The sequence below is a fragment of the Oncorhynchus mykiss genome, chromosome 1 (genome assembly GCF_013265735.2).
Source record: "Oncorhynchus mykiss isolate Arlee chromosome 1, USDA_OmykA_1.1, whole genome shotgun sequence".
NCBI classification, from domain to species: Eukaryota; Metazoa; Chordata; class Actinopteri; order Salmoniformes; family Salmonidae; genus Oncorhynchus; species Oncorhynchus mykiss.
Genome location: NC_048565.1, coordinates 63166578 through 63183929, shown reverse-complemented (window position 1 = coordinate 63183929; position 17352 = coordinate 63166578). Strand labels below are relative to the sequence as shown.

Genomic DNA, 17352 nt, shown 5'->3' with positions numbered 1-17352 from the left:
CCAAGGTAAGTTGTTAGCTAACATTAAACTTATCTTATAAAAAACAATCAATCATAATCACTAGTTAACTACACATGGTTGATGATATTACTAGTTTATCTAGCATGTCCTTCGTTGCATATAATCGATGCGGCGCACATTCGCGGAAAAAGGACTGTCGTTGCTCCAACGTGTACCTAACCATAAACATCACCTTTCTTAAAATCAATACACAGAAGTATATATTTTTAAACCTGCATATTTAGCTAAAAGAAATCCAGGTTAGCAGGCAATATTAACCAGGTGAAATTGTTGTAGTAGCTACTATCTTGTCTCATCGCTACAACTCCCGTACGGGCGAAGGTTGAAAGTCATGCGTCCTCCGATACACAACCCAACCAAGCTGCACTGCTTCTTAACACAGCGTGCATCCAACCCGGAAGCCAGCCGCACCAATGCGCCGGGGAAACACCGTGCACCTGGCCACCTTGGTTAGCGCACACTGCGCCCAGCCCGCCACAGGAGTCACTGGTGCGCGATGAGACAAGGACACCCCTACCGACCAAGCCCTCCCTAACCCGGGCGACGCTAGGCCAATTGTGCGTCGCCCCACGGACCTCCCGGTCGCGGCCGGTTACGACAGAGCCTGGGCGCGAACCCAGGGACTCTGATGGCACAGCTGCAGTACAGCGCCCTTAACCACTGCGCCACCCGGGAGGCCGGGGAAAAAATATTTAATCAATTTTAGAATATGGCTATAACGTAACAATGTGGAAAAAGTCAAGGGGTCGGAGTCCTTCCCTAATGCACTGTATGTTGACTGATAGTGGACGCAGAGACAAACTTTTGCTGTTTTTAAAGCTAATTTCCTGCAATTTTACACATTTTGCAGTGGTCTTATGCTATGAGTGACTCAAACATTACTATCATGAAAACTATTAAAAAATCAGATTTTTTGGGGAGTGGTGGCCTGATGAAAGATGGCGCCAAAGAGATGGCAGCTTCGGTTCTAGTCCTTAGAAAACAGTGCAGTCTTTTGTTTTTTATGTATTTCTTACATAGTTAGCCCAGAGAACCTTAAGTGTTATTACATATAGCTGGGAAGAACTATTGGATATCAGAGAGACATCAATTTATCAGCACAACCAGCACTACGACCAGGAATATGACTTTCCCAAAGCGGATCCTTTGTCTGCACCTCCCAGGGCATTCGAACTGATTCCAGAGGCCGACTCAAAACAACGCAGCCGGAGGAGAGGGTGCTGGAGCAGTCTTCTAGTGAGGTTTCGGATGCGTGCACACCACCCACCGCTTCTGAGTATATTACTCGCTATTGTCCAGTCCCTAGTTAACAAAGTTGACGAAATTAGGGTAAAAGTTGCTTTCCAAAGACATATCCAGGATTATAACATACTCCGTTTCACAGAAACATGGCTAGCTTGGGACATGCTGTCAAAGTCAGTACAGCTAACAGGATTTTCAGTGCATCGCGCCAACCGGAATAACCATCTCTCCGGTAAGAAGAGCGATGATTAATGACTCATGGTGTAACTGTAACAACGTACAGGAACTCAAGTCCTTTTGTTCACTTGACCTAGAATTCCTCAATCAAATAGCGACCGTATTATCTCCCAAGAGAACTCTCCTCCGTTATTGTCACAGCCGTGTATATCCCCCTGCAAGTGGATACCAAGACGGTCATCAAGGAACTTCACTGGACTTTATGCAAACTGGAAACCATATCCTGAGGCTGCATATATTGTAGCTGGGGATTTTGACAAAGAATTTAGGCAGCCTTTTTCTCAAATTAGCTATCAGCATATCGATTGCAGTACACAAGCGATTAACACGCTCAACCATTGCTACTCCAACATCCTCGATGCATACAAGGCCCTCCCCACCCTCCTTTTGGCAAATCTGACCATGACTTCATCTTGTTGCTCCACTCCTATAAGCAGAAACTAAAACGGAAAGCGCCCTTGCTTTGGTCGGACCAGTGTCGGATAGACCTATCGGATTCCACGTTTCACGATCGCTTCGATCACGTGGACTGGGATATGTTCCAGGTAGCCTCAGATAACAACGCTGACTCGGTGAGCGAGTTTATAAGGAAGTCTATAGGAGATGTTGTACCCACTATGAATATTAAAACCTTCCCTAACCAGAAACCGTGGATTGATGGCAGCATTCGCACAAAGCATGTACCTCCACATCTTATCATGGCAAGGCAACTGGGAATATGGCCGAATACAAACAGTGTAGTTATTCCCTCCGTAAGGCAATCAAACAAGCAAAGTGTCAGTATAGAGTCAAAGTGGAGTCGCAATTCAACGGCTCAAACACGAAACGTATGTGGCGGGGTCTACAGACAATCACGGATTACAAAAAGAAAACCATCGTCTTGCTTCCGGACAAATTAATAAACTTCTTTGCACGCTTTGAGGACAGCAGTGCCACCGACGCGAACCACTACCAAAAACTTTGGGCACCTTCTCCGTGGCTGACGTGAGTAAAACATTTTAAATGGGTTAACCCTCGCAAGGCTGCTGGCCGAGACGCCATCCCTAGCCGCGTCCTCAGAGTATGCGCAGACCAGCTGGCTGGTGTGTTTACGGACATATTCAATCAATCTCTATCCCAGTCTACTGTCCCCATATGCTTCAAGATGGCCATCATTGTTCCTGTTCCCAAGAAAGCCTAGGTAACTGAACTAAATGACTACCGCCCCGTAGCACTCCTGTCATCCTGAAGTGCTTTGAGAGACTAGTCAAGGATCCTATCACCTCCACCCTACCTGTCATCCTAGACCCATTTCAATTTGCTTTACCGCCCCAATAGGTCCACAGACAATGCAATCGCCATCACACTGCACACTACCCTATCCCATCTGGACAAGAGGAATACCTTTGTAAGAATCCTGTTAATTGACTACAGCTCAGCATTCAACACCATACTACCCTCCAAACTCATCATTAAACTTGAGTCGCTGGGTGTTGACCCTGCCCTTTGCAACTGGGTCCTGGACTTACTGACGGGCTGCACCCCAGGTGGTGAAGGTAGGAAACATCTGCACTACGCTGATCCTCAACACTGGGGCCCCACAAATGTGTGTTCTCAGCCCCCTCCTGTACTCCCTGTTCACCCATGACTGCGTGGCCATGCACGCCTCTAACTCAATAATCAAGTTTGCAGTATGACACATCAGTGGTAGGCTTGATTACCAACAACGATGAGACGGCCTACATGGAGGAAGTGAGGGCCCTCGGAGTGTGGTGTCAGGACATTAACCTCTCACTCAACGTCAACAAAAGAAAAGAGATGATCGTGGACTTCAGGAAACAGCAGAGGTTGACACCCCCCCCCCCCCCATCTACATCGATGGGACTGCAGTGGAGAAAGTGGAAAGTTTTAAGTTCCTCCGTGTACGTATCACCGACAAACTGATATGGTCCACGCACACACAGTGTGTGTTCTACCTTAGGAGGCTAAAAAAATGTGGCTTGTCACCAAAAACCCTCACTAACTTCTACAGGCGCACAATCGAGAGCATCATGTCGGGCTATATCACCGCCTGGTACGGCAACTGCACCGCCCTCAACTGCATGGCTCTGCAGAGGGGGGTGCGGTCTGCACAACGCATCACTGGAGGAAAACGACCTGCCCTCCAGGACAACTTACACCACCCCGATGTCACAGGAAGGCCAAAAAGATCATCAAGGACAATAACCACCCGAGCCACTGCTTGTTCAACCCACTTCCATTCAGAAGATGATGTCAGTACAGGTGCATCAAAGCTGGGACAGAGATTGAAAAACAGCTTCTATCTCAAGGCCACCAGATTGTTAAACAGCCATCATTAGCACAGAGGCGGCTGCCTACCTACAGACTTGATAACATTGGTCACTTTAGTATATGGAACACTAGTCACTTAAAGTAATGCGAGATATGTAAACATTCTTATCTCATGTATATACTAAACTATCTATCATTGCATCTTAGCCGCTCTGTCACTGCTCATCCATATATTTATATATTCTTATTCCTTTACTTAGATTTGTGTGCACATCCCAGCATATTGTTTTCCTCACTGAACTAACCAGTATGCAAACTAAAACTTGTGTTCTCTTGACCGACAAAAGAAGGCGAGGGGGAAAACAAAACCCCACTGTGGTAGAATTGCGACGAATCCAGTTCCAACACTTGCATAAATGATGAATGTCTAAAATAATTTTATTTCTCTACTTCAGGCTGTTGGGGGCCCTGTGTCGGTGTATTTGCGACCCGCAGCTCAATTCATCCTCCCAGGACATCCGGCCGGCTGAGTCGCTGGGCCAGCTGCTCCTCTTCCACCTCAACTCCAAGTCTGCACTGCAGCGCATCGTTGTGGCCCTGGTCCTCTGTGAGTGGGCCGCCGTGCAGAAGGTGGGGCCCGAGTCTCTTTTTCGTTCGTCAGATTTTATCGTTTGGTGCTGTCTGAATAGGAGTTGTTCACCACAATTCTATCAGGATTTATTTTAGAACTGCTTTTATGGCCGGGATTCAAACAAACACAAACTACCTGTGCAGAGCTATTTTTACCTTTAATTTCAGCTTGAGCCTACATCAAAGGTGTACCGTAGATAGCCAACACGATACCAGCAAACTGTAGTTTCATTGAATCCCAGCCAATGTCAAATGAAACCTTGTCCGCCTTGCCTCCGCCTTCTCTTGACTCAGGTGGTGTCAGCCATGGTCCAGCCTCGCCTGTTAGCCATCCTGTCAGAGCAGCTGTACTACGATGAGATCGCCATTCCCTTCACACGCATGCAGAACGAGTGTAAGCAGCTCATCGCCCTGCTGGCCGACGCTCAGATCGACGTGCGCGACCGCCTCAACTGCAGCGTGTTCACTATCGACCAGGCCAACGAACTGGTGAGGACGACACTCCCACTGTATCTGTGTTACATCCCTAAAAGATAAAATGGCAGCCAAATCCAGTGTTTCAATGACATTGTGGATTTCAATTGTCTATTTGTCAGAACAGACATTTTTCTGCTCTTGACAGTTCAGACCGCATTTCTTTATTGCCCGTTCCGGGATTCGAGTCATCAACCCTCCGGCTACAGGTCGGCCTCTAGCCTTTGGGCCACCTACTGGCCACCTTCCATCTCCATGGCTCAGTCTAAGCTCAGTGGGGATCAAGTTATGACTTATAATATTCAACATGTTTGATTTTAAAAAAACATTTTATGCGCTCATTAAGAAAGTTAGGTTACTATTGTGCTATGTGCTGTCTCTGTGGTGTGTTGGCTTGTCTGGGAAGAAGGCCATGGCCCTGTGCCCGTCTGCCATGGAGACACAGGGGTGTGATGACGCCGTGTTAGAGAGACTGATGGTAGTGTACTAATTTTGACTGTCTCTGGTCCTATGCTCCCGAGTGGCGCAGCGGTCTAAGGCACTGCATCTCGGTGCAAGAGGCGACTCTACTGTCCCTGGTTTGAATCCAGGCTGAATCACATCCCGCCGTGATTGGGAGTCCCGTAGGGCGGCGCACAATTGGCCCAGCGTTGGCCGGGGTAGGCCGTAACTGACTTCCCTAGTTAAATAAAATATGCCACTGTCTGGGAGCAAAAACAATTCTAGCTTTAGGAGAAGGTGGCTGCTTTGACTAAGTGTACTACTCCCATGTTTTTGCCACCTTGGTTAAGTCTTCATAGATTCATAACCTACATTTTCAACACAGATTAAATGCAGCTTTTAGCCGAAGACATTTTGAGCTGTCTGAAGTCATTACATTTATGTTTAAATATTGAATCAATGTTCTCCAGGGGTCGCATTAGGTTTCAGAAACCTTCATTTTCAAAACGCAGACCATCGTATGTTTTTAAACCATTTCACCTGCATTGACATTTTTTTTTTTTTTGAAAGTTTTTGTTGTTGTTGCTCCAGTAGAGTTATCAGGGGTGTGCAACTATAGTTTTTCATTACACAAAATAAATGAATGCAAAACATTTGGGAGGGAATCGCTTAGTTTTCCTCAGGGGACAACCGAAGTGCTGCGCCATTTGGTTAGCAGCCACGCATAAGTAAAATGACTTACTATGAAAGAGCGCGGTATCTTTTGCATAGACGATACAATGCCATCGGCAACATTTTCCTTTGCATTTTAACTTGCTAAAACCACCGCAGAAAAGTAAACGTCAGTCAGAGCGCTGTCTACCGATCAAATGTACCTTTGTGAATGCGGGGGATTTAATTGGTTTGAAGACGAGCAAGATTTTTCATCTGGGTGGAAAAGTGCAACTGAAAGCACAATTTGTGTAACATTTAGGATTTGGCGCGAACTGCGACAGAAGCGTGCAGACATTACAATGAGAAGTATTTTAGATGGACATTTACAAAATGCCTGCGTTAACAGAACGCAGTGTTATATTTGATCTTATCTGCGTGAAAAACTCTGAATTTTGTGTTATTGCGACCTCTGGTTCTCATCTATTTTGTTGAACAGCGGTAATGGAATGATTGTTTTGTAAAGAGATTTGCCCTGAATCTGTCATTCCCTATCAGACTTTGGGTCATTTCCCTTAACTTCGATGGAATTGAACTATAGACCCTATTGAGGTTAATGGAGGCTGAACGCCATTGTATCGAACGATGACAAACCCAGGAATGCTATGAATCACCTTCTACATCCTCTCCTTTTTCCTTCCATACCTAGGTGACCACTATCTTCGCAGAGTCCACCGTGGGCCTGGATACGAAGTCCAAACAGTTTCATCCACTGGACAGCAAACGTCAGCAGGCCCAGTCCACAGTGGGCGAGACCAGTGTGGAGTGGCAGCAGCTGCACCTGCGCGTCCACATGTTCACCGCCTGCGCCGTGGTTAACCTGCAGGTAGGTCATGTCATCTAACACTGGAAACTTGGTTCCTTTATCGACACTTTGCCTTCCCTGATATCGATACCATGTCTATTCAAATGGTTTTGTTTGAATAATTTGTACATAACATATACACTTAGTTTGCAAAACATTAAGAACACATGTTCTTTCCATGACAGACTGACCAGGTGAAAGCTATGATCCCTTATTGATGTCACTTACATCTACTTCAATGGGTGTAGATGAAGAGGAGGAGGCCAGATAAGGGATTTTTAAGCCATTCAGAGAGTGAATGGTCAAGACAAAATATTTTAGTGCCTTTTAAACGGGGTATGGTAGTAGGTGCAAGGTTATGTCAAGAACTGCAACACTGCTGGGTTTTTCACGCTTAACAGTTTCCCGTGTGCATCAAGAATGGTCCACCACCCAAAGGACATCCAGCCAACTTGACATAACTGAGACCGGCACTGAAGTCAACATGGGCCAGCACCCCTGTGGAACGCTTTCAACACCTTGTTAGAGTCCATGCCTCGATGAATTGAGGCTGTTCTGAGGGCAAAAGGGGGGATGCATAACTCTATATTAGGAAAGTGTTCCTAATGTTTGGTACTCAGTGTAGGTTTACCATTTTGTAAGTATTTTTCCCCTCTGCTCACCGTTCTAGCCAACACATTGTTATGCATAATGTTCTTAATTGAAGCTCTATTTGGCATTGCAAAGTAGGTCATTGTCTCTATTTGCTGCTGAACGTTATTCAGTATTTTTTTAAATCCTCATTTACACTGGACAAAAATGTAAATGTAACGTGTAAGGTGTTGGCCCCATGTTTCATGAGCTGAAATAAATAAATCCCAGAAATGTTGTGCACAAATTTGTTTACATCCCTGTTAGTGAGCATTTCTCCATTGCCAAGATAATCCATCCACCTGACAGGTGTGGCATATCAGGAAGCTGATTAAACCACATGATCATTGCACAGGCCACTTTAAAATGTCCCGTTTTGTCACACTACACAATGCCACAAATGTCTCAAGTTTTGAGGGAGCGTGCAATTGGCATGCTGACTGCGGCAATGTCCACCAGCTGTTGCCAGAGAATTGCACATTCATTTCTCTACCATAAGCTGCCTCCAACGTCATTTTAGAGAATTTGGCCGTACGTCCAACTGGCCTCAACTGCAGACCACGTGCAACCACGCCAGCCCAGGACCTCCACATCCGGCTTCTTCACCTGCGGGATCGTCTGTGGGGGGTTGCTGAGGAGTATTTCTGTCTGTAATAAAGCCCTTTTGTGGGGGAAAACTGATTGCCTTGTCCCCACTGTGGGTGGGCCATCCATAGATTAGGGACTAATGACTTTATTTCAATTGAACTGCTATCCTCATATGAACTGTATCTCAGTAAAATCTTTGACATTGTTGCATTTTATATTTTTGTTTCAGTACAGATGCATAGTATTGATACATGGTATCATATGGAAACTGAAGTGTACAGCGTTAAATCTGGGTTGTGTTCATTAGGCACCAAACGGACTGAAACAGACTACCTGGACTTGTCCAATAGCAAACGCTCATTTTCATTTTCTCTCATCCCAACCTGCAGGCGTTACCAGACAAGCTGAACCCAGTGGTGCGTCCGCTCATGGAGGCAGCTAAGCGGGAGGAGAACACCCTGGTTCAGGGTTACGCCGCCTCCTTCATCGCCAAGCTGCTGCAGCAGTGTGCTACTAGGCAGCCGTGTCCCAATTCCAAGATCGTCAAGAACCTGTGTTCGTCGATCTGCATGGACCCCCTACTCACGCCCTCCTCGGCCTGCCCCGTGCCCCCCACTCAGACTGCCAAAGGTATGGGATGGGATGCACAACATTTTTAATCTGGGTCATGTTCATGAGGGCACACCATAGTGAAATGTAGACTAAAACTGGAGAAGATATTGTGGTCCCTCCGTGTTTCAGCCTGATGAACAAGACCCAGATTAACACTATTGAGGTTGTGGCTGCCAGAAACAGATATTACGTAGAACCCTCTGAAACTCACTCTGTTGACCCTTTCTCTCTTTCGCCCCTAGCTGGCATGTCAGAGAAAGAATGCATGCACCACATGGTCAATAAGACTAAGGGCATTATCACCCTCTACCGCCACCAGAGGGCAGCATTTGTCATCACCAGCAAGAGGGGCCCCACCCCCAAAACCTCCAAGACCCCCACCACTGAACTGCCACCCGGCAGCACCATCACCACAGATACTGATGAGGTGGGTGACAGAGAGAGCAAACATCTACCTGTGTATTGACTGTGTTCCTGATGACTATGGTTTATTTTGACCGTTTCAGAATAAAAAGCCATTTCTCGTTCAGAGAAGAGGTGCCGAGTTCTCTCTGACGACGGTTGCCAGGCACTTTGGCCAGGAGCTGACGGGGTCACTGCCCTACCTGTGGGAGTTTGTGGTGGGACCTTTGAGGGCCGTGGTGGAGAACAACCAAGGCATCGGTATGCTACACTCTTCATTAGATCATATGGGTCATGTTCATTTGGGATCACCGCAACTGAAAGCAAACGTTTCTTATTGGACAAGTAAAGGTAGCCATGCCCTGTTTCAGTCCCATTTGGTGCCTAATGAACAGGATCAAGACATATTGCTATTTGCTACCCTCTGTCCACTTCCAGATGGGCATCTTCCTATACCTCTTGTGAGGGTTGTCATCAATGAAGAGATATTGATGCATTTCTGCTCTATGGTGTTGTAGATGCAAAGCTCCAGTTGGAGAGGGGGGATGCTGCAGCCCAGGAGCTGGTCAACTCTCTGCAGGTGCTGGAGGTCACGGCTGGAGCCATGGCCCCCGAGCTCAAACCTCTGGTAAGACAACATGCAGGAGTTAAATTTGATTTGATTTTGATTTGAATCTCACCAGTAGAAACACCACCATCCTATCTACCAAACTCCAGTAAAAGATTGACTTCTCTAAGCTCAAAATTTCTCCAATGTTTTCACACCTCAGTTGTTTTCACACCCACATCCCTCGCCATCTGCTGTGTAGGTCCAGAAAAGTATTCAGACCCATTGGCTTTCAACGTTTTGTTAGGCCTGATTCTATAACTGATGAAATAGTTATTCCACCTTTAACTGGCCTACCAGGCAATTCGTTCCAGTCATTGGCAGCAGAGAACTGGAAGGAGACGCGGCCATAGGAGGAGTTGGCTGCTGGAGCGCATGCTATGGGTGGGTGCTGCTATGGTGACCAGTGAGCTGAGATAAGGCTGGGCTTTACCTAGCAGAGACTTATGCCAGTGGGTTTGTGACCTGGAGCCAGTGGGTTTGTGACGAATATGAAGTGAGGGCCAGCCAACGAGAGCATACAGGTCGCAGTGGTGGGTAGTATATGGGGCTTTGGTGACAAAATGGATGGCACTGTGATAGACTACATCCAGTTTACTAAGTAGAGTGTTGGAGGCTATTTTGTAAATGACATCGCCGAAGTCAAGGATCGGTAGGATAGTCAGTTTTACAAGGGTATGTTTGGCAGCATGAGTAAAGGTTGCTTTGTTGCGAAATAGGAAGCCGATTCTAGATTTAATTTTGGATTTGAGATGCTTAATATGAGTCTGGAAGGAGACTTTACAGTCTAACCAGACACCTAGGTATTTGTAGTTATCCACATATTCTAAGTCAGAACCGTCCAGAGTAGTGATGCTAGATGGGTGCGGGCAGCGATCGGTTGAAGAGCATGCATTTAGTTTCACTTGCATTTAAGAGCAATTGGAGGCCACGGAAGGAGTGTTGTATGACATTTACGCTTGTCTGGAGGTTTGTTAACACAGTGTCCAAAGAAGGGCCAGAGGTATACAGAATGGTGTCGTCTGCATAGAGGTGGATCAAATCAAATCAAATCAAATTTAATTTGTCACATACACATGGTTAGCAGATGTTAATGCGAGTGTAGCGAAATGCTTGTGCTTCTAGTTCCGACAATGCAGTAATAACCAACAAGTAATCTAACTAACAATTCCAAAACGACTGTCTTGTACACAGTGTGAGGGGATAAAGAATATGTACATAAGGATATATGAATGAGTGATGGTACAGAGCAGTATAGGCAAGATACAGTAGATGGTATCGAGTACAGTATATACATATGAGATGAGTATGTAAACAAAGTGGCATAGTTAAAGTGGCTAGTGATACATGTATTACATAAGGATACAGTCGATGATATAGAGTACAGTATATACGTATGCATATGAGATGAATAATGTAGGGTAAGTAACATTATATAAGGTAGCATTGTTTAAAGTGGCTAGTGATATATTTACATCATTTCCCATCAATTCCTATTATTAAAGTGGCTGGAGTTGAGTCAGTGTCAGTGTGTTGTCAGCAGCCACTCAATGTTAGTGGTGGCTGTTTAACAGTCTGATGGCCTTGAGATAGAAGCTGTTTTTCAGTCTCTCGGTACCAGCTTTGATGCACCTGTACTGACCTCGCCTTCTGGATGATAGCGGGGTGAACAGGCAGTGGCTCGGGTGGTTGATGTCCTTGATGATCTTTATGGCCTTCCTGTGACATCGGGTGGTGTAGGTGTCCTGGAGGGCAGGTAGTTTGCCCCCGGTGATGCGTTGTGCAGACCTCACTACCCTCTGGAGAGCCTTACGGTTGAGGGCAGAGCAGTTGCCGTACCAGGCGGTGATACAGCCCGCCAGGATGCTCTCGATTGTGCATCTGTAGAAGTTTGTGAGTGCTTTTGGTGACAAGCCGAATTTCTTCAGCCTCCTGAGGTTGAAGAGGCGCTGCTGCGCCTTCTTCACAATGCTGTCTGTGTGAGTGGACCAATTCAGTTTGTCTGTGATGTGTATGCCGAGGAACTTAAAACTTGCTACCCTCTCCACTACTGTTCCATCGATGTGGATAGGGGGGTGTTCCCTCTGCTGTTTCCTGAAGTCCACAATCATCTCCTTAGTTTTGTTGACGTTGAGTGTGAGGTTATTTTCCTGACACCACACTCCGAGGGCCCTCACCTCCTCCCTGTAGGCCGTCTCGTCGTTGTTGGTAATCAAGCCTACCACTGTTGTGTCGTCCGCAAACTTGATGATTGAGTTGGAGGCGTGCGTGGCTACGCAGTCGTGGGTGAACAGGGAGTACAGGAGAGGGCTCAGAACGCACCCTTGTGGGGCCCCAGTGTTGAGGATCAGCGGGGAGGAGATGTTGTTGCCTACCCTCACCACCTGGGGGCGGCCCGTCAGGAAGTCCAGTACCCAGTTGCACAGGGTGGGGTCGAGACCCAGGGTCTCGAGCTTGATGACGAGCTTGGAGGGTACTATGGTGTTGAATGCCGAGCTGTAGTCAATGAACAGCATTCTCACATAGGTATTCCTCTTGTCCAGATGGGTTAGGGCAGTGTGCAGTGTGGTTGAGATTGCATCGTCTGTGGACCTATTTGGGCGGTAAGCAAATTGGAGTGGGTCTAGGGTGTCAGGTAGGGTGGAGGTGATATGGTCCTTGACTAGTCTCTCAAAGCACTTCATGATGACGGAAGTGAGTGCTACGGGGCGGTAGTCGTTTAGCTCAGTTACCTTAGCTTTCTTGGGAACAGGAACAATGGTGGCCCTCTTGAAGCATGTGGGAACAGCAGACTGGTATAGGGATTGATTGAATATGTCCGTAAACACACCGGCCAGCTGGTCTGCGCATGCTCTGAGGGCGCGGCTGGGGATGCCGTCTGGGCCTGCAGCCTTGCGAGGGTCAGAGAATCACCCGCAGCAAGAGCGACGTCATTGATGTATACAGAGAAAAGAGTCAGCCCGAGAATTGAACCCTGTGGCACCCCCATAGAGGCTGCCAGAGGTTCAGACCTCATGCCCTCTGATTTGACACACTGAACTCTTACTGAGAAGTAGTTGGTGAACCAGGCGAGGCAGTCATTTGAGAAACTAAAGCTGTTGAGTCTGCCAATAAGAATGCGGTGATTGACAGAGTCAAAAGCCTTGGCCAGGTTGATGAAGACGTCTGCACAATATTGTCTTTTATCGATGGCGGATATGATATCGTTTAGGACCTTGAGCGTGGCTGAGGTGCACCCATGACCAGCTCGGAAACCAGATTGCATAGTGGAGAAGGTACAGTGGGATTCGAAATGATCAGTGATCTGTTTGTTAACTTGGCTTTCAAAGACTTTAGATAGGCAGGGTAGGATAGATATAGGTCTGTAACAGTTTGGGTCTAGAGTGTCTCCCCCTTTGAAGAGGGGGATGACTGAGGCAGCTTTCCAATCTTTAGGGATCTTAGACAATACGAAAGAGAGGTTGAACAGGCTAGTAATAGGGGTTGCAAGAATTGCGGCAGATAATTTTAGAAAGAGAGGGTCTAGCCCAGCTGATTTTTAGGGGTCCAGATTTTGCAGCTCTTTCAGAACATCAGCTTTCTGGATTTGGGTGAAGGAGAAATGGGGAGGCTTGGGCAAGTTGCTGTGGGGGGTGCAGAGCTGTTGTCCGGGGTAGGGGTAGCCAGGTGGAAAGCATGGCCAGCCGTAGAAAAATGCTTATTGAAATTCTCGATTATCGTAGATTTTTTCGGTGGTGACAGAGTTTCCTTGCCTCAGTGCAGTGGGCAGCTGGTAGGAGGTGATCTTATTCTCCATGGACTTTATAGTGTCCCAGAACTTTTTGGAGTTTGTACTACAGGATGCAAATTTCTGTTTGAAAAAGCTAGCCTTTGCTTTCCTAACTGCCTGTGTATATTGGTTCCTAACTTCCCTGAAAAGTTGCAAACCGCGGGGGCTATTCGATGCTAATGCAGTACACCACAGGATGTTTTTATGCTGGTCAAAGACAGTCAGGTTTGGAGTGAACCAAGAGCTATATCTGTTCTTAGTTCTATATGTTTTTGAACGGGGCATGCTTATTTAAGATGGTGAGGAATGCACTTTTAAAGAATAACCAGGTATACTCTACTGACGGAATGAGGTCAACATCCTTCCAGGATACCCGGGCCAGGTCGATAAGAAAGGCCTGCTCGCTGAAGTGTTTTTGGGAGCGTTTGATAGGTATGAGGGGTGGTCGTTTGACCGCGGAACCATTATGGCAATGAGGCAGTGATCGCTGAGATCCTGGTTGAAGACGGTAGAGGTGTATTTAGAGGGCAGTTTGGTCAGGATGATATCTGAGAATGCCCGTGTTTACGGATTTAGGGTTGTACCTGGTAGGTTCCTTGATAATTTATGTGAGATTGAGGGCATCTAGCTTAGATTGTAGGATGGCTGAGGTGTTAAGCATATCCCAGTTTAGGTCACCTAACAGTACAAACTGAAGATGAATGGGATGCAAGTAATTCACATATGGTGACCAGGGCACAGCTGGGGGCTGAGGGGGGTCTATAACAAGCGGCAACAGTGAGACTTATTTCTGGAAAGGTGGATTTTTAAAAGTAGAAGCTCAAACTGTTTGGGCACAGACCTGGATAGCAAGACATAGCCTGCACAGTTGAAACTCCACCCCCCTTGGCTTTTCTATCTTGGCAGCAAATGTTGTAGTTGGGGATGGAAATGTCAGAATTGTTGGTGGCCTTCCTAATCCAGGATTCAGACACGGTTAGGACATCAGGGTTGGTGGAGTGTGCTAAAGCAGTGAAAAAAAAAAACTTAGGGAGGAGGCTTCTGATGTTAACATGCATGAAACCAAGGATTTTACGGTTACAGAACTCAACAAATGAGAGCGCCTGGGGAATAGGATTGGAACTGGGGGCTACAGGGCCTGGGTTAACCTCTACATCACCAGAGGAACAGAGGAGGAGTAGGATAAGGGTACGGCTAAAGGCTATAAGAACTGGTCGTCTAGTGCGTTGGGGACAGAGAATAAAAGGAGCAGATTTCAGGGCGTGGTAGAATAGATTCAGGGCATAATGTACAGACAAAGGTAGGGTAGGATGTGAGTGCAGTGGAGGTAAACCTAGGCGTTGAGTGACGATGAGAGAGGTTTCGTCTCTGGATGCACCAGTTAAGCCAAGTGAGGTCTACACGTGTGTGGGGTGGGACAAAAGAGCTATCTAAGGCATTTTGAGCGGTAATGAGGGCTCTACAGTGAAATAAAACAATAAGAACTAGCCAAAACAGCAGTAGACAAGGCATATTGACATTCGATAGAGGCATAAAGCAATCACAGGTGTTGATCAGGAGAGCTAAGACAACAACGGATAAATGGCAATGAAATGGGCAGAGCGGATCAGTTAGGTACATACAGGACCTGAGTACGAGGCTGGGGGCGACAGGTAAAAAAATTAGGTGCCGTGTTATTGAAACAGTCCAGGGGAGTCAGCTTTGTAGCTGTTCAGTAGTCACTACTATGCTAGGCGAGCAGGGGATACAGTGTTCAGAAAATCTAGCGGGCCGGGGCTAGTAGATGGTTCTTCGGCGACATCGTAGACATCGCAAAGGAGGTATTGTAGCCCTAGAATTAGCTGGTATATGGGCCTAGCTCGAGGCTAGTTCAATGCTAGCTAGTGCTTGCTTCGGGACAGAGTCGTTTTTATTTATTTTTATTTCACCTTTATTTAACCAGGTAGGCTAGTTGAGAACAAGTTCTCATTTGCAACTGCGACCTGGCCAAGATAAAGCATAGCAGTGTGAACAGACAACACAGAGTTACACATGGAGTAAACAATTAACAAGTCAATAACACAGTAGAAAAAAAATAGAGTCTATATACATTGTGTGCAAAAGGCATGAGGAGGTAGGCGAATAGTTACAATTTTGCAGATTAACACTGGAGTGATAAATGATCAGATGGTCATGTACAGGTAGAGATATTGGTGTGCAAAAGAGCAGAAAAGTAAATAAATAAAAACAGTATGGGGATGAGGTAGGTCAAATTGGGTAAAATTAGCAAACAGTATCCAGTAATTTGCAGCTAGCTAGTTGTGATGATCTGGTGTAATGATTCAGAGCGGCAGGAATCCGGTGATGTGGTAGAGGAAAGCAGTCCGATATGCTCTGGGTTGATATCGCGCTGTGCAGACTGGCAGGCGTTGTCCGAGCTAAGGCTGGCTGGTGGCTGGCTGGTGACAGAGGAAAAAGATGAAGACTGCTAGCCGTGGCTAACAAAGACTAGTAGCTAGTTAGCTGGTTAGCTCCTTATGGAAGTTCCAGTTATAAGGAATAAAAATAGCAGATCCGTACCACATTGGGTGAGGCGGGTTGCAGAAAAGTAGAAAGTGAGATTAAGATATATACGAAAAAGACCGGCTATTTACACAGGATAAGACAAATACACACGTCCTGCTGCTACGCCATCTTGGATTCTAGATGGCGTAGCAGACCCTTTACTCAGTACTTTGTTGAAGCACCTTTGGCAGCGATTACAGCCTTGAGTCTTCTTGGGTATAACTCTACAAGCTTGGCACACCTGTATTTCGGGAGTTTCTCCCATTCTTCTCTGCAGATCCTCTCAAGCTCTCAGGTTGGATGGAGAGCATTGCTGCACATCTATTTTCAGGTCTCCAGAGATGTTCGATCGGATTCAAGTCCGGGCTCTGGCTGGGCCACTCAAAGACATTGAGACTTGTCCCGAAGCAACTCCTGCGTTGTCTTGGCTGTGTGCTTAGGGTTGTTGTCCTGTTGGAAGGTGAACCGTTTCCCCAGTGTGAGGTCCTGAGGACTCTGGAGCAGGTTTTCATCAAGGATCTCTGTACTTTGCTTAAGTTCAGGTTTGCGTCGATCCTGACTAGTCTCCCAGTGCCTACCACTGAAAAACATCTCCACAGCATGATGCGTCCCCCACCATGCTTCACCGTAGGGATGGTGCCTGGTTTCCTCCAGACATGACGCTTGGCATTCAGGCCAAAGAATTCAGTCTTGGTTTCATTAGACCAGAGAATCTTGTTTCTCATGGTCTGAGAGTCCTTTAGGTGCCTTTTGGCAAACTCCTAGCGGGCTGTCATGTGCCTTTTACTGAGGAGTGGCTTCCATCGCTAACATAAAGGCCTGATTAGTGGGTTGGTGCAGAGATGGTTGTCCTTCTGGAAGGTTCTCTCATCTCCACAGAGGAACTCTGGAGCTCTGTCAGAGTGACCATCGGGTTCTTGGTCACCTCCCTGATTAAGGCCCTTCTCCCTGATTGCTCAGTTTGACTGGATAGCCTTCTCTAGGAAGAGTCTTGGTGGTTCCAAACTGCTTCCATTTAAGAATGATGGAGGCCACTGTGTTCTTGGGGACTTTCAATGCTGCAGACATTTTTGTTGGTACCCTCGACACAATCCTGTCTCGGAGCTTTACGGACAATTCCTTCGACTTCGTAGCTTGGATTTTGCTCTGACATGCACGGTCAACTCTGAATCCAAATCATGTCCAATCAGTTGAATTTACCACAAATGGACTCCAATCAAGTTGTAGAGACATCAAGGATGATCAATGGAAACGGGATGCACATGAGCTGAATTTCGTGTCTCATAGCAAATGGTCTGAATAATTACGCAAATAAGGTATTTGTTTTTTTTTATACATTTGCAAAAATGTCAACCTGATTACTGAGGA

At 46.5% G+C, this 17352-nt stretch overlaps 1 protein-coding gene across 3 annotated transcripts in view; it reads left to right on the top strand.

The window, feature by feature from the left end:
- Nucleotides 1-17352, top strand: part of LOC110526655 (TATA-binding protein-associated factor 172) — a 75041-nt gene that overhangs the window by 39755 nt on the left and 17934 nt on the right. For all 3 annotated transcript variants that reach the window (XM_036982471.1, XM_021607797.2, XM_036982482.1), the window contains exons 18-24: nt 4227-4401; nt 4696-4890; nt 6677-6853; nt 8440-8680; nt 8905-9089; nt 9169-9325; nt 9583-9692. In XM_036982471.1, coding sequence (XP_036838366.1) covers nt 4227-4401; nt 4696-4890; nt 6677-6853; nt 8440-8680; nt 8905-9089; nt 9169-9325; nt 9583-9692 — 1240 coding nt within the window. The remainder of the gene's footprint in view (nt 1-4226; nt 4402-4695; nt 4891-6676; nt 6854-8439; nt 8681-8904; nt 9090-9168; nt 9326-9582; nt 9693-17352) is intronic.